This window comes from Leishmania braziliensis, chromosome 26 (assembly GCF_000002845.2).
Source record: "Leishmania braziliensis MHOM/BR/75/M2904 complete genome, chromosome 26".
Classification (NCBI taxonomy): Eukaryota; Euglenozoa; class Kinetoplastea; order Trypanosomatida; family Trypanosomatidae; genus Leishmania; species Leishmania braziliensis.
In genome coordinates this window covers 679606-703242 of record NC_009318.2, presented here as the reverse complement: position 1 = coordinate 703242, position 23637 = coordinate 679606, and the positions used below count along the sequence as shown (strand labels likewise).

Sequence of the window (23637 nt, the reverse complement as noted above, 5' to 3'; positions counted from 1 at the left end):
CCCTTTCCCATTATAGATCCAGCGTGTGTCGCCTCCTCTCTCTCTCTTTCGCTCACTTTATGTGTGCTACTGCCAACGCAGCTGCGAGCGCCTTGTTGGCAGCCTCTTGTTCGTTACTCTGCTGCTTCGCACTCCCGCACTTATGTGCGTGGGTGGGGATGTGCGCCTAACGTGTATTTTAAGACGCCAACGGAAACACGAAACAAAGCCACGCAATGGGGGCACAGAGAAAGAGCGAGAAGCGCACACCAACAGCAGCTTGAGAAGGGAGGGGGAGGGGGGCGCGGCAGCATCGGCAGCTGACGCGCATCATGCCGAGGTGTCGTGCGTGCTTGAGGACAGCTTCTGCATGTTGCTGATGACCTCGTCGGATAGCTTTAGCAGTCGGATTACCGTCTCCTCCGCCGTGTTCGCTACCCACGAAACAGTCGCCGGCCTCCCCGCCTCATCACCGTTGTCTGTAGCCTGGCGAGTGCTAAACCGCTCCCTCGCCACTGCCAATGCCGGCAGATATGCCTCCCGCAGCGAAGTCTGCACCTCCTTGGCTGTCTGCATTACACTCATCTGCAACACTGTCGACACACCGTGAGCAGTGCGCAACGTGCTCCAGAGCACTGCATACACCTGCCCCACCAGCGCTGCTTGTTGCAGGAATGACAGCCGGTCCTCTGGGTGAATGCCTGAGCCATCACGCGCCTCAGTATTACCCTCTGCGTTCTCAGTGGGTCGGAAGAGCTCCGCCAGCTCAGCCCGGTATGCCAGCGGCAAGGACATGACACCCTCTGCCGCATCCTGCAGAATCGCCTGCAGTGCCGCAACCGCGTTGGCTGATGTCGCCACCTCGTCGCCAATCTCCGCCACATTGGCCAGTACCACAAGCGACTTAGAAAGCAACGTTAAGTCGTGGGCGGTGTACGGAACAGGGACACCGCGACGGCCCTGCGAATGCATGCTGTTAGTGTCCTGATGTTCCTCGCGCTCGATCCGGCCGCGGCGCTCTTGATACTCGATGTGGAGGCGGACAGCACACGCCAGTGCCATGTTGCTCACCGTACCAGCCGCCAGCACGCCGGTCACGCTCACTGCCGCCGCTGTCGGGTAAATGCCCGACGTGACAGCCGCAGTGCCTCCCTGCTGCTCTACCTCGGCGTCCCCGACGGCACCACCAGCACTAGCTGAAGCAGCAACGGCATCTCTGCCTGCCAGATCCTTCCGCGACGCGGTCATGGCTTCCATGACGCTCATCACGTACAGTCGGACATCGTCCTGAAGGTGCGCCAGCTCATCTGCACCGATTACCTCCAGCCCCTCCAGCTCCGTCGTCACGAACAACGCCGCGTCGATGAGACACGACAGCGCCGCGACGTACTGCCGCTCCGTCTGCTTCGTCACCTGCAAGACCTCCTCCGCGCAGCTGTCCACCTCGTTTGTCATCACCATGCTCTCCTGGTTTGCGTTTGCCGCCTCGTAAATGATGTCGAAGACCATCGGTAGGTTGGTTGGACAGCTGCACACCGACTGCAGCGCCATCCAGGCCTTATGCAAGAGCGGCAGCAGCACAACAACAGCCGTCTGCTGCGCTTCCGACGCGCTCGAGAAACGCACCGTGCCGTAGCGACGTGACGAGAGCGAGGCGCCGTACACACCATCGTTGCGACCATCCCGAACCATCAGCGCCGACACGAACAGTAGCGAACGCACTACAGCGTCGACGGAGGCGTAGCTCGCTGCCTCGTAGTTGAACGAGACGCCGCTGGTGTTCTCTGATGCCTCGGCCGCTAGAACCCCGGTCAGTGCGCCAAGCGCCGCGTCGAGGGCGATAGACGTTTCCTCGCTGAATCCGCGGATCGGCGCCGCAGTGGAGGCAGCGGAAGCAGTCAAAGCGTCCTCCAATAGGAACAAGATGAACTCGGCCAGACGATCGACAGCACCGGCAGCAGTGGCCCGGGAGGCGCCGTTGTGGGACATGCACGTAAGGTTGAGCATCGCCATGGCCACCCAGCAGCGGCCCTTGGAGCTGAGACGGCCGGCCATTGCAAGAGTCCCAAGCACCAGCTCCACAGCGCCTTCTTCCACAAGGGCATGAACCAGAGGCGATACGTTGGCTGCAGGGCTGCCACTATGATCGGTAGCAGGGATGAGCTGAGTCCTTGTAGCGACATCAACGCTGAGCTGGCACATGTTGGCAATGCAACGACAGCACCGCTCGCGCACTTCAGGTGTGTTCGGATAGGTGCGCAGCAGTTCAGTGATCAAGTGCGGTGGCGCCTTCGGAGGCGGGGCGGTGTGCTGCTGTGCTGCGGTCAAGTCTGTAAAGAGGCGGTTCGATGGCAGTGGAGCGGCAAGGCGCGCGGCTGCGATGTGCTCTGTGTCCTCGTTCGACTGATCGAGCTGCACAACGTGCTGCAGCGCGGCCTTGGTGAATGCTTCACAACCATCCCGATAGTGCTCCGTTAGCGCTGTGAGGAGCTGCGGGAGAGACACTTGCGGAGCTGGGATCTGCTGCCCCTGCGCGTCAAGTACTAAACTCTGCGCCTCTGTCAGCGAAATCAATCTTAACCGTGTACGACGGAGCATTGCCAGCTCAGCCAAGAGAGCTTTTCTGTGGATGAGTGGGTGCGCGGCTCTCCCTCTGCATCGGCAGGGAGAAGGACATGGGCACAGTGTTGCATTAGAGAGAGAGAGAGAGATGGTGAGAAGGAGAAAACGCGGTAGTGCGTCGAAGCCATGAATGCCCTCGCATGCAACAGGGGGGAGTTGGTTAGGAGCGCTCACTGATGGGCAGCGTGGATCGAGCAAACTTCACCATCGATGTATATATCACCGATGCAGGGTAGGGAACAAGAAAGAGTAGCAGTCCCTTTTCACAGCCTCCCTCCTTCAGCCCACAATTCAGCAGCGGCCTCTGCACTTTGTCCCTGTGGCGGTGGATAGGCGCCCTCCCCCCTGCCCCCGCCTCGCAGCCCTCTAACCACCTGGAAGGTGCACGTTGTCTCTTTTCTCGTGCTTTCAGAGTATAGCGCTACACGTTAATACACTCGCACATGAGTAAGCACTGCCGCCGTCTGTCACTGTCTCCATCTATCGATGCTCAGCATTCGTCCATCGCATCCAGTGCACATAAGCTGATGGCCTTCGCCAGCGATGTCATTCACGCGACACCAAAGGAATCGATGAGAAGCAAACCGAAGAAGAATCGACGAGCTCAAGACGTAACACCAAATCACCATGACTCACAACACACAAAGACGAAGGACTCAGTGCTTCGAGACTCCAAAGCGGTGCCACTACTTCGTCCTCCCCTTCGCAGCATTCCGCTTCACTCCAGCCGCCTTTCCGAACTTGCCGCTGTGGTTGTAGCCACCGGACTGGAACTTACGCTTCGTGATCTTGCCTGACTTGGTGTGGACCTTGTCGTAGGAGAGCTTCTTGTGCAGCCGTGGGTCCTTCTTGGCCGCCATAATCTTCATACGGCGGTTCTCATTGCGCACCTTGCTCTTGACCACCTTGGGAATGAACGACTGCCCGCGCGCCTTGCAGGTGCGCCGACGCTGATTGTTGCTGCGCCCCATCCTGCAAGGAGCTGAAAGAGTGAGAAAATGAGCGAGCGAGAGAGAGGGAGAGGCGTGGTGGTGGTGGCGGCGCAAGCGGACGTGTGCGCCGTCTCGAGAGCAACACAAGATGCAAGGTTCACGCGCACGCACTCGCACACGCGGAAGCACGTGAGAGGTGGACAGAGTGGGCCGCGTGTTCGACACCGCGTGGTCTGTAAGTGAGTGGGGTAAACGACATGCACAGGTAGTGGAAGAGAGAAGCATAAATGGGAAGAGGAAGGAGAGCACGATCAATACCATGCGAGCTTCTTCACCGAATTCTGAAGACGTAATGGCTGATGTCAGCCGGGGTGCGCCTTCAAGAAGGTCAAGAGGGGGTGGCGCGCCCATATCTGCACAAACCACATGCCATCACCACTTTTGTCAGTGTGCCGCTCCCCCCCCCCTTTCAGCGCGGAGGCTAACATGCGCTCCTTCGTTTATGTGAGTTGGTGCTGAATGTACGTCTCCCTCCTACCCCACCCCTCCTCCCTCTTACCAAGTGGACATGACTGCCTGCATGTCGTTATTCGATTAAGCGAGAGTGTGAATGAGTGAGTATGAGAGACAGCCAATGCTGTATAGTAGACACACATTTATCAAGGGGGTCCGCGGCAGACACCTGCAGCTCATCCGCCTCCCCCCTCCCTCATGGACTGCAAGTATCCCGTATGAGCGCACGACACTCGTCACGATGAAACTTAATGAACAGCTCTGTGAGTACTCTTCATATTGAGCGCAACGAGTATGGGGAAAGCATACATGTCTGCGTGAAGGACGCGCGTTGGGCAGGAGAGGTTAGTGTTAGCTACTCCACAGAGCCATCGACTAGCTACGCTTAACACCTCACAACCACCGCCACTCATCCTTCACTCGCCGTCGTCGCCGGAGGACGAAGAGGACGCAATGTTCATAACGCTTTTTCGGCCAGAACTTCTATTAACGATGTCACCATGGCGCTGCTTCGACGACGGCAGTGGTGGTTGCAACAGCGACCCGGATCCAGAAGATGCGGCGATGCCGAGCGTTCTGAGCTCTTCCTCGTCCTCCAGAGCCATTACACGACACGGCTGAGCCAACAACGCCTCTGCTGAGCGGCGGTTTGCAGGCGAGTGTGTCCTCCCCTCCCTATTAGCAGGGGGAGCCACCCACCTTGAGTGTTCCTTCCGCAGTGGTGACGGTGGAGTCTGCGCGCTGGTGTGCGAGTACGAAGATGCCGTCTTTCCTCCGGCCTTCAGACATCGCACCTTCTCGGTCGACAAAGATAACGAGACGGAGGATGCGCCCCGCACCGAGGAAGAGGCATCACTGGCGTCATCATCGGGGTCCTTCCGTTTGTGCTGGCGGCGCCGGTCCTCCTCGCCCTCGCTGTTCTCGTGGCGCCTCTTCCGTCGTTGCCCCTTTCGACCTTCAGTCCGCGGTGCCGAACCCCCAACACCATAATCCCCATCATCGGTGTGCACCTTCTTGAGTGAGCCGTGCTTCTTGTTCCTTTTCTTTGTGGCCACTGCCAGGGCGCGGTCGAGCGAAGCAGAGCGGCTCCAAATTCGCGATGACCCCGAGGAGGACGAAGACGCCGACATCACCTCAGACGGAGCGACTGTGGCAGCAGCCGCTGACCCCCTTCTCTTGTCCTTGCCAGCGTGCTGGCCTTTCCACGACGGCAATGACGCGTTCTCTGGCCAGTGCTTCTCGACCTGTCGCTCATGTTTCTCATCGTCCCTGGCCCTGTCCACATCACTGCTGCTGTCGTCATCAGTACTCGGATCATCCTCCTCCTCATCGCTGGTGTTCACAACGAAGCCGGAGAGGCTGCTGTCCTCGTTGTCGTCAGAGAAGTACTCGCCCAGCTCCGCCCGCTCGCTAGAGGAGGTGGAGCTGCGAAGGCTCGATGAGCTGCTGGACAAGTTCAGCTCCTTCGCGCACCGCCTACAGACATTCACCGTAGGCATCCTTCCGTCGACCTTACTCGGCTCTGGCGGGTGCGGCCCGCCACAGGCTTCATGGCGCACCTCCCCGCATTGAGTGCAGATGAGAAGATCGCCGCCCACCTCGTGGCAACCGGCACAGCAGCTCATGGTGATTAACGGCGACGCGGCACCTGTACGGGCGTGGCGAAAAGGGGAGTCACTCCAAGTCTCGGCCACTGATGGAGTATCCACTAACAAAGCCGCTGCTGCCGAAGTCCCTAGTGGGCATGTCTCATACGGGATGTTGGCCAGCGCGCTCGTGAAGGTGGAATTGGCCTCACAGCCCTTCACACTACTCGCAGCTGGAGCACGTGATGAGGAAGAGACTTGCAGAATACGAGCAGACGTGCCCTCGCCGCTGACCGTCGCATGTGCCAGCGGCGGCCATGATGATGCCTTCTGGCTGCCGACAGAAACAAGACCCTCACGGGTGGAGGCAGCCAGACTCTCCTCAGCTCCCCGTTGCGGCGCACTCACATCGGTTTGCGTGTCTGCTAGGATTGGGCCGCTCGCTCCTTGCAACGCCCGCATCGCGAGCTGGGATGCCGCAAGCAGCTGCCGTTGAGTGCTCAATACGTAGGTGTACTGCTCCTGCTTACGGTGGTAGAGGCCCAGTAGTTGCTGCTCGCGGCGTGAGAGGGGTGTGATGAGCGGTGCAAAGCAGGTGGTGGCAAAGGCTCTGCGCTGCTTCGTTGATGAACTTTGCAAGAGCGCAGAGGTGGTGCAGCCAAACAAGTACACAAGCAGCGCATCCACAGCCTCTATTGCAAACCAGGGCGACACAGGGCCAAGTCGATCGCCGTTGGTATTACCTTGCTGGTCGCTATAGCCGCCACCCCTTTCGTAGGCCTGCAGCTCCTCGGGAAAGACCTTTGCTACTCGTGGCACGACGTACTGCACAAAGTACTCACTAGACGACAGCGGTGGAACCGAGATCTCGCTGTGAGTGAGAGCCGCTTGGCAATCCAGCGCACGATACTCAGCAGTGCTTCCGACACTCACTTCACCGGAGGGGTAAAAGGGATACGCCTCCGCCAGGGCCCTCCACTGCCGCTTCGAAAAATCCGCCATGGCAACCTGAGAGCACTTGTTGGCACGTTATATGGGCGCGTTTGGCTCTGCGCTTGTCGCTCTTATGATATGACCGATAGGGATTGGCGATCGGTCTCGTCACATCTATCTCTTTCATTAGTTCGCCCTGGTGCTCATCAGATGTGGATGGGGATTCGCCAGCAGGGCGGCAAAGGCGATGTTGTGGGCGAAATTGGCGAAAGCGGAGGAGGAGAAATCGCACGCTGAGTCCGGGTGTTAACAGCAAAGACAGAAGAACGTAGGGGAGGACGGCAAGAGGGAAAGGGCAAATGAGTCATGCGTCTTGTTTCCATCTTCAATGTCCAGAAAGCGTCAACACAATGCTGGACACCCAGCAGAGGACGCCCTTTGAGGACAGATGGGTTTGGAGAACACGAGAGCGGGTCTGCATGCAGTAACCTCGCTGTGTGTGTGTGTACGTATGTGTGTCACGCAGAGCCTTCCTTGCTATCCATAAGCACAGAAGTCAACATAAAGATAAGAAAAAGGAAACGCTATTGGCGAAGCAAGAAGTTAAATGCAAGAAGTCCGCTGCATCAGCGAAATCTCGTTTCTTTTTTTTTCCCCAGTACGCATAGAGAGAGAGCCCCATGCCGTTGCTCTTCGGATATGTGAGCATCCTGGCGTGGGTGTTTAGAGTTGGGTTCACCGCCATTTATGTGGTCACGTCAAAGAGCGATACCCTCGTCTCACTCTTCCTCTCCCCAGTGGCGCCACAGCCGGTCCCTGCATTCACGAGAGACGAGCCCTGTATGTGGTCAACAATCCAAATCGCGAAACACACCCACGCAGAGGGCACGAGCAAGAGAGGGGGAGGGGGGCGGGGGCGGAGGAGTGAGATGGTGCAAAGGCAAGCACAAGCGCTGACGTAAAAATCGCACAAGAAGAAGAGCCACCCAAACAAGGTAAGAAGAGGGGGACTTATAAACATTAGAGGCACAGGCATATGCATATCGATAGAGACACGCATACGCCTACGCTTGTGTACACTTTTTTTTCCCCTCTATATACATATAACGGTGTGTACGTGGAGTGTGCGCGCATAGCCGTGCGGGTGTGCGTGTATGTGTGTGTGTGTGTCTGTCCGCGTGTGTGGGTGCCCAGAAAATGGTCACAAAGAAACAAGAAACAGGGGGGGAGAGAAGCTATGGTAAGAGGGGAAGGAGAGAGCTGGGTGTGTCCGTGAGCAGTGGCAACATTGTGCGTGTGTGCGTGTGTGTGTGTGTACGTGTATGTGTGCGGAGTCGCCTCCCGCTCTCCACCTACCCCCTTTGCGATTTGCTGAAAGAGGAAGAGTCCGAGAGAACCAACAGAGGAAAGGAAAAAGATTACCGGCCATCATTAACGACGTTAACCACCACCATATTGCTCATCGGCATCGACGCTACTTCTTTCGCCATACAGTGCAGTGGGAGAAGCCCAGTTGATAGTGGCGAATGTGATCGCGGATGAGAAAGGGCTCGTCCGACTCGCTCAGGAGCTCCAGCTTGCTCGCCAGAGCCGCCTTCACCGCCTCCTCGCTACGTATGCCATTCTCCTTGCGGCCGCCCAGCCAGCGTGACTTCTCCGTCGCATCCTCCCACCACGAGTACGGGTCTGCGAGAATGAGGATACCGTCCTCAGCCAGGAGCCGCGCAAAGCTGTCGAGTAGGCGCTGCGGGTCTGGCACGCGATCAATCAGATTGAGACAGAGCACGCCATCAAAGGTCTCCCCCTTCCTTGCCTGCCAGTACTTCACGTTGGGGTAGAGACGCGACGCCTTAGTCGTGATCTTGTGGTCCTCCTCGAACATGTTCATGGCGTCGCCGGCGTAAAACTCGCAACGATCCGGCCGCGCCTCGCGTGGCAGCTGCAGTTCGCGCGGTTCTGTGATCTCACCTTGCACGGGAGCGGTATAGGCCACTCTCTTGCCTGATGTCGCCTGGTTGACCACCTCCTTGGCGAGGTGAATGAACACCTCCGAGAAGTCTATGCCGATGACGCCGCCATCGAACACCTTAGACATCTCCAGCACCGAAGCGCCAGTTGCGCATCCGATGTCGAGTCCGCGCAGATTGCGTTTGCCTGTCTGGATGTAAGTGCGGAACTTCTGAGCGACACGCGTTGGAAAGTCGTAGGCCTCGCTTACGGACTGCAGACGCTGAGTATAGCTCTCGTGCGAGGGAGTGTAGTGAAACTCCATGTACTGACGCGCCAATGCCTCACTCTCGTAGATGTCAGAGCTCTTCGAGTGACTCTCCGAGAAGGCAACATCGCTACCGCCCACGTCACGTCTACAGTGCCCGCAGCAGCACCGTCGCATCACACTGACGCCAATCATCGGGGTGCCAGCGGCGACAACAGCCGTGAGGGAGACAACGCCGTAGAGCTTCTGCTGCTCGGGTGTCCAGCTCTTTGTCAGCTCACTGAGCTCGTTGGAGACTACTGCTGAAAGTTGCTGCATTGCTTCAACTAGAGCAGAAGTGCCTTTGAGTAAGCACACAGATCAGCACACACACACGCACAATGCTGGGGTTGATGAGGCGACGAACCTCACGAAGGGAGCACGAGACAGGCAGAAGTGACGAGCTGACTCTTGTGTCGTTGAATCTGAAAGGCGAAAAAGAGAGGGAGAAGTGCGCAGGCTGTGATCGAGTGTGAAGTGTGCGAATACCTAAACCTCTGCGTGTCTGTGTAGGTGGCGACGGCCGTCCGTTGGACTTTGCGTCACCTCTGCTTTGATGTAATGCCTGGCTATGTCTGCGTTGTGCGCGTGAGTGGAGCCGTGCATTTGCATCGAGCAAATTCATGCGCACGCCCCATCGACATCATGGCCGTGTCCGGAAGAGATTAACAGAGAAAGGGGTTAGAGAACGGTGGTACAAGCAAGAGAGTCCAAGGAAAGCAGTGGAGTGATGTACCTATGCGACCTGACGATGGTCAGCGCTCGCTTGACAGCGCATTCAAAGCGAAGTGCAAGCCGAGATGTGTGACTTCTCTTTCTCATGGCCACACACACACACACACACACACACACGGAGGCATCCCGTCGTTTTCAATGGTCGACGACCGCGTACAGTAAGTGAGAGACAACAAAGAATCGAGCGAAAAAAAAAAAAAAACTAAGAATGTCCGCCGATACACAGCCAGACATGCATAAAAGCACAAATATCACACCTGCCATTGGTGAGGGAGGGGAGGGGAGGGGAGGGGAGGGGAATGTGAGCCAGTGAGTGGATCAGGAAGGTGACAGGCGGCGACCACGAAACGGCAGGCTCAAGAAAAAGAGACCACGCAGGCTGAGGGTGCGAGAGAAGGGTGGGAGAGCCACGCTGCCACAGTATCACAAGTAGGCACACACACACAACACCAGCCATAATAAAATGGAGCAAAGAGCACGATAGGCAAACTGGAGGGAAATCGTACTACAGAAAGAGAGACACTCAGCGGAACACAGAGGCGGGCTTGAAAGGGAAAAAAGGGCAACAGGCCAGGCGTACTTGCAAACGACACTCTACACAAGCACACCAGACACGGCCGCGAGAGGCGGCACTCAATGCGTGTTCTCTTTGATATTAAAGCCGCACGCACTTTCCGCTGTGCGCAGAGTGCCGAATTCCGAGTGTCTTGTGCGCGTCTGTACGGGCTCGTGTCTGCGTATGGATGTACGTGCGTGTGAATGCGTATGTGCCGTCGAGCAAAACACACACAAAAAAAAAAAAGAGAGAGACCAGACAAATGAAGAGTCGCAAGCGCTACTGTGGGTGGGTGTGGGTGTGTGTGTGCTTAATCTTGTGAGCAGGGAAGAGAAGCTGCTTCAGAGGAGAGCGGGCGATGAAAATGAGAGGTAAATATAATAATAATACGAGCGAGAAAAAGGCGAATGCAACGGCGCCGTTTAGCCCCTCTCATGCAGTCACAAACATGCAGAGCAGCGCACTGGTGTCGGACGTCAGCGACAGCCACATTGCAAAGAGCGAAATAGAGAGACAAGAAAAAACGCACGCACACACGCAACGATGCTGCACAGGAGAGAGAGAGAGAGAGGAGGGGGGAGGGGGGTAATTCACCCCGTCCGGCAAGAAGAAAAACAGCGACAGCGGTGAGGGAGAGAAGCACACAAGAGCAAAGGAGAGGAGTAGTGGGAGGAAAGAAATGTGGTACACTGGCGCCCTCCCCCTTCTCTTCAGCACCCCTCCCCCCTCCCAAAAAAAAAAGCGAAAACCAAAGAAAAATGATGAGTAGAGACGGCGGAGAGGGGGGGGGGCAGAGGGAAAGCGGCACACAGACTCGCACACTCGCACACAAATACGTCCTGGTATGGGTATAAGTGTATGAGCAGACGAACAGAAAGGCCATGAGAGAAAAAATACACAGGCAGCTAGACGCTCAGTCACACACATTATACACTTACACGCGATGACTGATCCTGTCACAAGGACCTCCCTCCCTCACAGGCCCTCCGACCTCTTCCCTTTTTTAAAGTAAACCTCTTCGCTGCCTTTCCACTCCACCGCCACTTCTCTACGCACGAAGGCCGACGGCGATGTAAAGGCCACTCGTGGTGCGCTCCGCCTTCGCGTTCTGCTGATTCTCGTACGCGGCGGGCTCCTCGCCATCGTCGGCGTGGTCCTCGAACTCAGGGCCATTGGCACCGACGTTGGCACGACCAAAGAAACTAAGGTTGTGCGAAGGTGTCCGACGGTTCGTACCAAGCATTGGCTGCTCTTCGTGGGCTCCCCCATGGCGGGCATGGGCCATGGCGGGCTCTTTCGGCCGACGCATCTTCTGCCGAGGCTCATAGAGCCCCTTCACATGCGCCCACTTGGCGGAGGTCAGCATTCTGTGCACCGCAGACTTTGACACCTCGATCTTGTGGCGCACCGTTAGCTTAGCGTCAAGGTGCGTCGGCGTCACAGTGAAGCGAAGGTTACGGATGTTCTCCTCCGGCTCGCCTGTGGCTTCCATGGAATCCTGCATAAAGGACTTGGTGAGCTCATCACGCCTCTTCGCCAGCGGGATATCCCAATCAGAGCCGTGGAAATGCAATCCGTGGGTGGTCATCTCAAACCCGAGCTGATCAATGTGGCGCCCCGGACGCGGGTAGCGGAGACCGTCGATGATGCGATCGTCACCCTCCCCGTTGCTGAGCACGTCCACATTCTCACGGCTCTCGCTGTAGTCTCTGTACACAGATGACGGCATGGTTCGCTCAGACGAGGGAGAGACAGTTGAAGCTTTGTTGGATTTGTGAAGCCAAAGGATGTGTTGATAATCGCGGTGATGAAAATGAATGCCTTGCTAAGGATGCAAGTGGTGTAGGAAGGGGAAGAAAAACATGCGCACGTGCACGCGTGTAGCCCTGAGCGTAGCGGTGTGCGTGGAGTAAGTGCTGTGTCGCGCGGTGTTCTTTTCTTCTCTTCTTCGTGGTGTGCTGCTTCGCGCATTTATTTGCTCACGTGGGTACACACACACGCACACCCGAGTACATAGGGAGAGGAAGAGGGAGCGAGCGACACGTAGACGTTAATGAAGAATGGAGGAAAGAGAGCGGTGGTAGGGGAGAGAGCACATGTGATGTAGAGCGATCTCTGGGGCACACGTGTCCAAGAGACACAAAGGCACGCACCCCAGGAGAGAGTGTGTGTTGAGGTGCAAGAGGAAAGTGAGATAAAGCGCGGGAAAGAAAAGTCGTCTGGGACTGCCTCTCATCAGAGAGCAAACGACTACCGGCACGTTTAGCTGATACGTCCGCATGTCTCTAGTCAGTCCACACACCACCCCTCCGTCCAGTCATCAGTTGCGCTTGTTTTTCCGCTCTTTTCACGCGTCTCTGTTTCTCAGATTGCGAGAGACCCCACGCACATTACTCTACAAGCATGGATGTGGACGTGGAAAACACGCATGGCTGTGTACTTGCGTGTTGGGCATTCGCTGTTGCTGTGGATGTGTTGGTGGGCGTTGTCTGTCTTTTCTTGTTGTTCGTTCGTTCGCTCTTCGTTCGCTTCCTCTCAAGTATATATAAGAGAGAGAGCGAGCGAGAGAGAATCGATTGCGACAGGCTTCTTATGCTCCGCTTTGTCGTGAAGAGCGCCTCGGTAGGAGCGCTGCAGCGGCAAAGGCGGCGTTGGTGGAAGAGAATGAGCGAGGGAGGAGAAGAGTGGTGTTGAGGGAGGAAAAGGGGGTCGAGAGAGATGAGCAAAGCGAGCTGGAGAAAGTGTGAAAGCCAACGTGTGCATCGCCTTCGCCGACGTTGTCACTTTACGTTACCTGCACGCCCCTCATTCTGCACGGCTGTCTGTGGGTCGCTTGACGACGCACGCACACAGGTATGGCAGTACTTCCATAGCCGCGCACTCGACACATTCCTCACTGCAATCTCAATTGCGTGCTCCTTCCCCCCCCCCCTCCGCCCCGACCCTATCTTCCATTGTTTTAGTTTGTTCGGTTTATGTCCTCTTGTTTCACCTGTAGCGTTGCCAACTTTGGTTTTTTTCTTCCAGTTTACCACCGATGCTCATTTTTACTTTCATTTGTCTGCTTCATCGAAGTCCTTCCTCCCTCTTGCTGCTTACAGTTCGATACTCTCTGTGGATTCTGGTCGGTACGCGCGTGGTGAGAAGAGAGAAAAGAGGGGGGAGTGAGAAGGCGGTATAAGAAGAATGCCAAGCGCCTGTGTGTCTGAGTGTGTTCGAGCACAAGTAGAGTCTGCTGTCTCGCTCGCTCGCGCTCTGTATCTCTTCTGCTTGCCTTCTCCGTTCTCGGTTCCGCACCCAACATCATGGTTTGTCAGCGCCACCCCCTTCTCGTTCTTGAGTGCCTTCTTCTCTGCTGTGCTCTGCTCTCTCGCTCTCGCTGTTTTCGTCTCCTTGGCAATTTCGTCGCTCCTTTTTTCCCTTTCGCAACACTACCGTCAGTGCAGCCGCGCTTTCACCTCTTCGTTCGCTCGAGCGCGTTGGGGGTGTGATGGAGTATGTTCTGACCTCCTCCGGAACGCACCGCGTGCAAACAGCAGAGCACACGCACACGAAAAGAGGGAAGTGTACACGGACAGACAGACAGAGAGAATAGGGGAGGTAGAAGCGAGAACGAAGCAATTTGGAAAGGAAAAAAAAAACACACAGGGAGCCACCGCACCCGCGCTGACACGCATACCAGAGCGCGTTCAGATAAAGAGGTGGAGAGAGAGAGAGAAGGCACACAAGAAGACCCACGCATACATACATACACAGAGAGAGAGAGAGAGAGAGAGAGCAAACAGGCAGAGGCCCCAATACACGCATACACACCCACATCACACACATCACACAAGCCCATTTTCCTTCTTGTGGTAGCTCCTTTGCCACCGCCACTCCCTAGCGCTGGGGATAGATGAGAACACAGCGGGAAAGAGAGAGAGAGAGAGAGGGAGAGAGAATGAATAAAAAGACAGGAACATCACATAAAGAAGAAGAGAAACGTAAAAGGGCAAAAAAAAAAACAAGAGATGAACGACGGAGGTGAAGGCGGCAGCGTGCGCACACACATCACACACATATAGAGAGAGAGAGAGAGACACACACACACACACACACATATATATATATACATGAGTCGAAGGAAAGTCCATGAAGTAAAATATGCTGAGAAAAGGAGGGAGAAGGAAATAAAACAACAAAAAAGAACAACAGAAAGGGGTGAGAAGAGAAGGAAGAAACAACACGCGTATGTGGGGAAAAAAGAGAGAGGGGAGGGAGGGAGGGAGGGCACAAACAACTAAAAAGATGCCACAGGCACTAACACTACAAATCACCTGATCCTATGTTCGCAGGTAAGGGATGCACGCGTCGTCTTTTCTCTTTTGCCTCCTGCCATTTCCCCACTTTCTTTTTTTCTTTGGTTGCTTCGCTTCCTCTTCCTCTGCTCCTATAGGCGGTGGCGGCGACGGAGGGGGAGGGGCATGGGTTGAGCGGAGCCGAATGCACAATGAGAGATGGACATCGCACACCCACACACGCACACGCGGCATCCACCTACTCTTATCCCCTACCCCTCTCTCGCGCGCAAGCAAGCAAGCAGCTCAGCACGCACGCGCCTGAAAAAAAGAAAAAATGGGAGAAGCACCAAGTCTAACAGATAAGGGAATAAAAAGCGCACCAAGCTGTGGACTTCACCAGTCAGAACAAGAGCGCTAAAAGAGAAAATAAACAAAAAACACACGGACACATACACGAGTACACACAAACGCCTACACAACACCACCGTCGACGCAGTACTTTGCGTTTGCCTACACCTGTGCAGTGTCGGTGCTCTGTGGGGATCAATGGTAAAAATTTGGTACAGTAATAGTAGTAGTGGTAGTAATGGTAGAGAAGAAAAATGGGAAGGGGAAAGAAGTGATCCGAACGAAGCCACTAGACGAGGAAGAAAGGAGGAAGGGGAGGAGGAGAGAGCATCCAGCTTTTCTGTCGTCCGCTTTGTAGTCCTCTTGCTTGATCTCGGACGTTGGCTTGGCCCCCCTTTTTTCACTCTTCCTCACTTCTACTGACAGATATATAGGTATAGATGTATCTCCGTGACTTTGTGTGTGTGGGTGTGCGCGCGCGCATCCTGCTGTTCATGTTTGCCTTTTCGATTCTTTCCGTGCCCCAAGCCTCGCTGACAGACACACAGTGATAGCATAGCCCTATCGATGCACGCGTATGGGGTGTGCTGCGCGCCAAACAAGTGTATGACATATATGCATATACATCAGCTCAGCGAACCCCAGAGGCGAAGAAGAGCTTGAATCACTTGAAAGACAAAAAAACGCAATAATGAGACGATAGAAGGCGGCACACATGCACCGACGCACGCACGCACACACACAACGTGACACGAATCAGCAACGTGCAGAAACGAAAACAAAAAAAAAAGCTAAAATGATGACGATGAGTGTAAGTACAGCCCAGCGCCGCCGCCGCCGCGTCATGTGCTATTCATTTTTTCTTGGTTGTCGATCGTGTGGGTGTGTGGGTGCTGGCCCCGATATTGCCCCTGAACGTGTGTCGCCCTTTCGCTCGCTTGCTCTCTCGCGCTCCTTTTGCTTTTGGTTTTGGCGCTTTCCACTAGGGACGCTAAGACCGAGCTGGAAGAGAGGCGTGTGGCTCACTGTCGCACTGTGCACTGCTTGTACATGCGTGTGCAAGTGTGCGTCCCTCTGCTCCGTGCCCTTCTGTTTCGCTCGGGTTCCGTCATTATGGAAAGCGAGTGGTGGATGAGAGGTTGCTGCATCAGAGCGCAACAGAGAGAGAAAGCGGGGAGGGTCAGAGAGCGTGCGCGCGAGAGACCTACACAGAGAAGTGGAGGGGGGGGGGGGGGGCAAGAGAGAGAGCCACCAAGAGAGATGCACGAGGCACAGGCAAAAGAAAAAAAGAAAAAAAGGGGGCCGAAAGGAGGAGGGAAAGGGGGGAGGGGGGCGATGATGAATCAGCAGAGAGCGCGCAGTAGGGGTGGCAGGAACTCACACCGTCATCTTTCTCGCATTTCTCAGCACGCCCCTCTGCGTTCCTCGGTCACTGCTGTGGATGGGTGCGTATGCGTATGCGTATACGTATGTGTGTGTGTGTGCGTGCGTCCGACAGTGGGCAGGCATACACTGCGGAAGAGAAAGAGAGAGAGGAACGAGGCATGACCACATGGAAGGAGCAAGGCCCCCTGATTAGGGCGGATCAGCGCCACAAAAGAGATGCCACACGCGCACCAAGACTCAAGTACAGGCATGCAGAAGGAAAAGATAGAGAAGACGATGGAAAAGGGTGCCATTGCCTCCAACAGGTGGAGAAGAGGAGGCGATGACCTCCCCCAAACATGAAAAGAATACAAAGCGGCATCGCAGAATGACGTGGAAAGAAGGATGGAAAGACGAAGGAATTATGAAACAAAGCACATCAAGCCAGCACTTAGAGCGCCGCTGTTGACGGCGATGGTGTGTGCTATGATTGGGGGAAAAAGTGAACAAAAGAGAAGGGTGACGTACACATGCAGGCAGACGTATTTCATAGCATAAAACCTAACCAGAAGAATGGAGAATGAAAAAGAAAAAAAAAAAACAAGAAAGAAGCGAACGAAAGGGGAGGGGAAAAGGAGCGCAGAAATACAGGCCGACCAGGGCATGGAAGAGTCGCTACAGCACAACCGGAAAAATAAACCCCACACACAGCAGTCCACTCAGCATGCAGCAGGAGCGCGCTTCGTTGCGCGCCCCCTCCCCCTCCGCTCCCACATCTTTTTTTTTTTGACGTCCTTTGGGCCATTCTCTGACTCTCTCGCTTCTGTCAAAGCTGTCGCCACCTCCCCTCCCCAAACCTTCTCTCCATCCACCGGCCGAAACGCACACACACCCTTCACTGCCGTGCTCCCACAAACATCCTCTTTGTTCCACCCAGTCACGTTTTGCCTCTTCACTCCCCCCCCCTCCACCGCATCCCAACAGTTGCACGCGCATGCGTAATCGCCCCCTTTTTTGCGTAAATACTCGTCTTGCTCTGCTGCTGCACTGTCAGCCCTGAGCCTCTTTTCCTTCCTGCAGCACACGCTACGAGGGGCGCGTGTGTGCCCAGTCTTCTCCTTCGGCACTTCAGTGGATACGTGTGTGTGTGTGTGTGTGTGGATGGGGGTGGGGTGGGTGACCGAAATTATCATCGGGCACTCAGGTAGTCATGTGTAGCGGTGAGCCAAGTGTGAGCTTCTTCTTGCGTCTGCCTGTCCCTCCCTTTCTCTCTGGGTAGGTATCGCGGCACCAGAAGAAGCGAGAGAACAGCGAAAACCAACAGAAAGAGTGTGCGGGGGGGGGGGGAGGGGGACTAGCGCGTGCGCCATTCTGCCCTTATTCTCTACTCCTCGAAACTCGTATACTGCTGACACGTCTTTGGGAAGTCGTACTGCTGGAGTGCCATGTGAATCGCCTTCTGACGCGAACGGCTCTCGCTGTAAGTGACGAACGTCACCTCCATACAGTCGTGCATCTTAATCTTGAGCCGCTTCGCCTCATCGCCCATGACAGACGCACCGTCCTTGATGTCCTCCAAGAAGGAGGACATAATCTCGGAGCGGCGCTTGCGCAGTACCCTCGGCCACTTACCACCGTGGAAGCGCACCATGTGGCGGGTGCGACTCTTCCTTGCGGCCTTCGGATCCGCACTGGATTGCAGAGCTGCCTCCTCCTCCTCGTCCTCTATCCACTGAGACTCCTCCACGACTGCAGTTAGCCCCACATCCCTACGGGCCACCACGCCAGGTCCTTGCAACGGCTTGGAAGACTCCGCCTCTGGCGCAGCAGCCTCGCGCGGGGTGCGCACCATCGCAGCGTTCTCACGCGCGCTGTAGTCCCCGCGCAACGGGGTCGGCGGGGCCTCTACCTCCCAGTCAGGCGCATTCCCGTTCAAGCTCTTGCGACGACCGGCTGCCAGAGACGCGCGGCGTGACTGTACGGAGGAGCGGCGCACCTCCTCAGGCATCGGGTGCCAGATACAACTCTCGCGGCGGGACATCGTTAGGCGGTGCCGGTGGGGCGTACGAAGGAGTGGAGAACAGACGCAAAGAAACCTTCGCAATGAAGCCAGCAGCAGCAGCAGTGGTGGTGGTGGTGGTACGACGCGTGGGTGTGACGAGCGAAAACTGTCAAGTGAAACGAACAACTGCTTGCTGCTATCAGAAGAGGTGAGATGTAAAGCAAAGGTGGTAAGGAGAAGCGAGAGTGCGAGCCACTTACACGTGTACTGGAGAGCAAGGCACTGCAGAAAAGCTGCAAAATACAAGCGAAAGAGGCGAAGAGAGGTTTGGTGTTGCAAGGAGAGAAAAAGTGAGAACACCACAGGAAGAGGGACGAGTCCCCCACGTACACTCCATACACACACACACACATACCGCTCGCCAAGAGAAAGGTCTTTGTGTGCAGTGAGCAACGCCGCGCCTAAAGATGCAAACATACCTAAGCACACGTGCATATCTCTGCTCGTCTGTTTGCCTGCGGGTACGTGCAAGCCAGCTGGATACACAACGGTGGAGGCAATAGATCCACCTCAGACGTGCCGAACATTCCACAGATACAACTGCAACTGGTGCGTAGAGCACACTTGAGGATTCTCAACATCAGTTGTGCCATCCGCACCGCCGCACCACCATCGCGTAGATGTTTCGGTCGCCTTCGTGGGTGCGGGTGCGGGTGCGACGGCTTCTCTTATTTGCTCCAGTTTCGGTGATTGATTGACTCAAGATCGAAGCGACGACAAGCCTTTCGGCTGATTCCGCAGCGCGGCCTCCTGCGCCGCCTGGACTTCGGCGTTGTCGAGCATCGACGCTAAATTCGCAATTTTTAAGTTGGCAGGTGCCTCGCCATCTGCCAGCGGTGCTTCGCCGCGCTGCACCCGCTGCTGCTCCTCTGTCGCTCTATGTCGTTCGTAGTCCATCATGCGGCGCAGCAGCTTGCTGTAGCTCTCGAACCACTGGAACTCCTTCGTGGTATAGTCGGAGAAACGCCCCTCGGGGTCGATGAGGTACATGATGATGGAGTGGTCCACAAGGTAGTCGTCCTCGGACATTACCTCCTCATCTGGGATGGCGAAGTAGACGCGGTACTGCCGGGCCGCCTCCTCGACCTCGGCCTGCGTCCCCACAAGGCCCATGATGCGCGGCGAGAAGTCGCTCAAGTACTCGCGTATCTTCGCTGGCGTATCGCGCTTCGAATCGAGGGAAATGAAGATGGGCTGCCAATAGTCCCTGCCCACCTTCTTGTCGAGGTGATTGATGACGCGAGCCATCTTTGCCATCTCCTCCGGGCACACATCTGGGCAGTTCGTGAACCCAAAGTAAATGTAAAGCCACTTGCCCTTCAGGTCCGCATCTGTGATACGCTTTCCCGTCTTGACGTCGACCAAGCTGAACGGCCCACCAATGCTAGGCCCCTCTGGGCTATCGAAGGATTTCACCGCGCGAAGTTTTGGGTCAAAGCGCATCTGCTCCCGACGAATCCGAATTGATATGACGACTGTCATGACGCCCAGCGTCAGGAATCCCAGAGCCCACAGCATCCACACTGGGTTGTCGCGCATCTCATCTACGGCTTCGCTCATCGTCCGCCCCGCTCGCTCTTCCAGTTCGTGCTTCTCGACGTACTCACTGTACGTATAAATTTGGCTGTCCTTCTGCTCTGCAACTCGGATATGAATCGGCTTCTCCTGGTCCACAATGTCGATGTCCTTGCCGCCGATGCGGGTGGTGTTGGAGGCGTGCCGCCAGCTGCTAGACAAGGCGCAGCTCGACCTTGCATTGGATCGCATCGACGAAGTGGTCTCGATGAGGATGCGGCACGGGTTGTAGCAGCATGCGACACACCGGAGGCCAGTGGCTGGCGAGCCAAACCCCTTGCCAGTGGTGCGAGCATTGCCACCGGTGCTGTCACATTGCGAGGAGCTACACAAGGCAACAGGTGTGCTGGCGAGAAAGACGAGCTCCACACGGCACGCCTTGCCAAGGTAACGCTGCCTTGGCAAGCCTCGAGCAAGCATGTGACCTGGTCTACTCCTTCCGGTGTGCTGGGCCTCACTTTACCACTAAGGTGATCGCAGAGATTATTATGATGACGATGATTGTGTGACAGATATATTCTCTGTTTATCTGGTGTGTGTTAGCTGTTGGGTGTTTCTGTAAGGATGGGAGGAGCGGGGGGAAGAGAATGATCGCCACGCAGTGCCGGGAAAACAAAAAAGTAAAGACAGAGGAACAGCAACAACAACACCGGCGGCAGCAGAAAACCTGAGGAAAGCGGCACCGTAATGTGAGTCGCCCTCGGTCGCTTCTGTTCGATGCGGTGTGGTTCACCTGTGCACACACGAGAGGACACCCACAGACAACGGCGCCAAAGAGTGGGAGAAGGGAAGGGCGAAAAGAAAAAAAAGAGGTAAAGCGAGAGCGAGATGAAGTTCGAGGAGTTGGCATAGCTGGCAAAGACACCAGCACCGAGAGCAATACCCATGTCTCCTCACGTCCCTCCTTCGTGATTGTTTGTGTATCCATACCTCCTCTTTTGCTTTCAGTGATGAGGAAGGTGTACTGGAGGGGAGGGGCCGACTGATATTGACGCGGTGATCTCTGGCACAAGCAAGGAACAGGGATCAAGTCGTTCAAGTTTTTGGCAATGGAAGGGAGGGTGGGGAGGGGGGAATAAGTACCGTCAACGTCCCCAAGTGTGATGGCAATCGTATGCAGTTATCGAGACAGGACAGCCAAAGTCTGAGCCCCATCCTCCCTGCCACCTCCTGAGCTCCCTTCCACAACAAACTGTCGCGTCATCGCCCTCTCCTTCTCTTGCCGATGCCGTCACAAGGATGAGAGAGCCGCTTCCACCTTTCCTCTCCCTCTCTCGCTTCCCAAGCCGTACCGGCTCTCCTCTCCTCAACGGAAAAGAAAAAAAAGACAAATTGAGAAGTACATACACACGCACGCTTTGCCTCTACTCCACCACTCACCCGAGTACGTGTGTGGGCCGCTCAGCTAATTTGGCTTTCGCCCGTCAATTTTTTTTTTTTTACTTTTCGTCTGAGTTTCTTTGATTTAGTGGGGGAGAGAGAAAGGGAGAGAGAGTTGTGTGTATGGGTGTGGTGTGGGTTCGCTGTTTAAGTAAGAAAAAAGTACATCAAACAACGGGGAGACAGCGTCAGCACACACATACACGCGCGCGGTGGGGACAGCGCCGCCATTTTGAGCCAGTTGGGGGGTAAACCTGCGCCCATGGGTAATGCGCTGGGGAAGGCGTCGAAGGGGTCGAGGTCGCCGCCGTTGTGGTGGATGGCGGTGGGTACGAATGGGTGCCTTTTACGAGACATCCTCGAGAAGAAACGCCAATCGACCAAAAAGGGGGGAGAGCGAGCGAGAGAAGAGAACAGAGAATTTCAACGCGCCAAAGAAACAAGACAAGAAAAGGCCACCGGCGCCGACCACATCAGCCAACACGAACGAAAAGAGAGAAAAAGGAGGAGGAAGAGAAGAGAGAGAGAGAGCAAAGGTAATAATAATGATAAGAAAACATCAACGACACGAAGCGGCATGAAGAGAGCAACAAACAAACAGACAGACAGACAGACAGACAGACAGGCACACACCTATCATGAGCATCCGTTCGACAACCTCACATTCCAGGGGATGGGAAGGGAGCAGGTAGGCATGGCAGAGAGAGAGAGAGAAAGGAAGGGGTCTATGATGGCCACACACACGCACACGGAAACTCGCACCTTTTCTCTCTTACTCTCCCGTACTCCTCCGGTGCGTCTCGTCGAGGCTGCCCACCGTAGATGTGCGCGTGGTTTGCGGTACGGCGAACGAAAGAGACATACAGCCGGTCCGCTGTCTTGTTTTTCGTTCTTTCATTCGGTTCTCAAGGTGGAGTCAGTGATCATCAAATGAGGAGTGCGGGAGGCGGGGAGAGAGAGAGAGAGAGACATGGGGCGCAAAGCAAAGATGGCTTCACCTAAAGAGGGGAGGGGAGTGGCAGGAGGTACAGGAATAGAAAAAGAGAGAAAAACGCAGGAGCGTACAACACAAGGGCACACGCCCTTCTCCTATAGAAAGAAAGCACCAAAAGGGGCGGCAACTACTACCGCTACACCATCATCACCCTGCGGGATGTCGTCACGCCGCCGCTGCGTGCTGACATAAAGGACCTCCTCTCTCCTACAGAATGAGCCAAAGAGAAAGAAAACAGACAAGTAAGAGGGAGGGGGAGAAGACAGAGCGAAAACACGCCTAATGGCCCACCATAGCACACCCGCACAGACTAGTGTGGGAGGCAAAAAGAGAGTAGAGCGAGGACAATACACACACGCGCGGAGAGAGAAGGCAGTACACACATAACGTGTAGTACAAGGGCGAGCGGGGGGTAGGGGGGAAGAGATTATCGTGATGAGAACGATTACCCCTTTCAATACTTTGCTAAACGGTGGGAAGAGGGGGGGAGCGGGACCCGACTGGGCCTTTTGTTTTCCAATGCGCCCGTTTCACCACCAACTTGCTAACGAGCATACTCATACACAACTGCACTTCACCTGTCGCTGCTGCACCATGGCTAAGCTCTGGTCATCTCAGGCTAACCACCTGTTGTCTAATCGAGCCATACGTCTAACGAGTTCGTCTCGTCCTTCCACTTCCCCTCCTCTGACTCACTTTGCTCGTCTCGCTCCCCATCAACTCAGGTGATCTGCCCACCTCAATCCTATCAATCCTCCTTCAGGGTCCTGCTCTATCGCTGATGCCGTCACCTCTGCTGTCCTTTTAACACGGACTCCGCCCCCTTCATGCTCCATTAACCTCTACACGCTCTAGTCCGACCTCACGTCACGTCTCTCTTCTATCCAGCACTCTGTCCTTCTCCCCTCATACCTCCTCCGTCCACTCACCCTGTTTGATCCTATAACGTGCTGTACCCTTTCCTCCTTTCTCCCTTCAGAAACCTTCTCTCTTTCCCCTATTTCTCCTTAAAATTTCTCATTTCTATATCCGTCCTTCACTTCTGATTTTACCTTTGTTCTCCTACCCCTCTTTCCAATCCACCCCCTCTGCCTTATCATATAAACTCTCTACCCTCCCTCCATCCCACCTATACCCCATCTTCTACCCCCCGCTTTCCCTCACTTTATTCCCCTTTCCCACACCCATCTCTTTTTCATGTCCTCTCTTTCCTCTCTTCCTTATTATCTTTCTCTCCTTCTCCATTACAATACTCTCTTTTTTTCCTCCCCTCCTATTACTTTTTTTTCTCCTAACAACTTCTTTTTCTCTTTTCCTCCATAAATCCCTCTTTACCCTCTTTCTTTTTCTTTTCCCCACTTTCCTCCCCTACTTTCTCCTCTTTTCTTCCTCCTTCTCTCCTTCTCCATACAACTTATCTCTTCACTCTCTTCCTTTCCTCTTCCATCTCCCTCCCACTCTTTCATCTCTCTACTTCCTCTTTTTCCCTTCCTTATCACCCCTCATCTCCTTTTCTCTCGCTT

The 23637-nt window shown here is 55.3% G+C and overlaps 7 protein-coding genes across 7 annotated transcripts; all 7 read right to left on the bottom strand.

Annotated features, from left to right (window-relative positions):
* Positions 1-309: 309 nt before the first annotated feature.
* Positions 310-2577, bottom strand: LBRM_26_1950 (conserved hypothetical protein; the record flags this gene model as incomplete). Its single annotated transcript, XM_001562375.2, has 1 exon — positions 310-2577. The coding sequence occupies one exon, from the start codon at positions 2575-2577 to the stop codon at positions 310-312; it is 2268 nt and encodes a 755-aa protein (XP_001562425.2).
* A 710-nt stretch (positions 2578-3287) lies between these two features.
* Positions 3288-3572, bottom strand: LBRM_26_1940 (conserved hypothetical protein; the record flags this gene model as incomplete). The annotated part of the gene is made up of 1 exon (XM_001562374.2): positions 3288-3572. The coding sequence occupies one exon, from the start codon at positions 3570-3572 to the stop codon at positions 3288-3290; it is 285 nt and encodes a 94-aa protein (XP_001562424.2).
* Positions 3573-4462: 890 nt separating this feature from the next.
* On the bottom strand, positions 4463-6634 carry LBRM_26_1930 (conserved hypothetical protein; the record flags this gene model as incomplete). The annotated part of the gene is made up of 1 exon (XM_001562373.1): positions 4463-6634. The coding sequence occupies one exon, from the start codon at positions 6632-6634 to the stop codon at positions 4463-4465; it is 2172 nt and encodes a 723-aa protein (XP_001562423.1).
* A 1405-nt stretch (positions 6635-8039) lies between these two features.
* Positions 8040-9098, bottom strand: LBRM_26_1920 (conserved hypothetical protein; the record flags this gene model as incomplete). Its single annotated transcript, XM_001562372.1, has 1 exon — positions 8040-9098. One exon carries the CDS (start codon positions 9096-9098, stop codon positions 8040-8042), a length of 1059 nt encoding a protein of 352 aa, XP_001562422.1.
* A 2060-nt stretch (positions 9099-11158) lies between these two features.
* Positions 11159-11839, bottom strand: LBRM_26_1910 (conserved hypothetical protein; the record flags this gene model as incomplete). The annotated part of the gene is made up of 1 exon (XM_001562371.2): positions 11159-11839. The coding sequence occupies one exon, from the start codon at positions 11837-11839 to the stop codon at positions 11159-11161; it is 681 nt and encodes a 226-aa protein (XP_001562421.2).
* Positions 11840-17487: 5648 nt separating this feature from the next.
* Positions 17488-18144, bottom strand: LBRM_26_1900 (conserved hypothetical protein; the record flags this gene model as incomplete). The annotated part of the gene is made up of 1 exon (XM_001562370.1): positions 17488-18144. The coding sequence occupies one exon, from the start codon at positions 18142-18144 to the stop codon at positions 17488-17490; it is 657 nt and encodes a 218-aa protein (XP_001562420.1).
* Positions 18145-18864: 720 nt separating this feature from the next.
* On the bottom strand, positions 18865-19725 carry LBRM_26_1890 (putative electon transport protein SCO1/SCO2; the record flags this gene model as incomplete). The annotated part of the gene is made up of 1 exon (XM_001562369.1): positions 18865-19725. One exon carries the CDS (start codon positions 19723-19725, stop codon positions 18865-18867), a length of 861 nt encoding a protein of 286 aa, XP_001562419.1.
* Positions 19726-23637: the final 3912 nt, after the last annotated feature.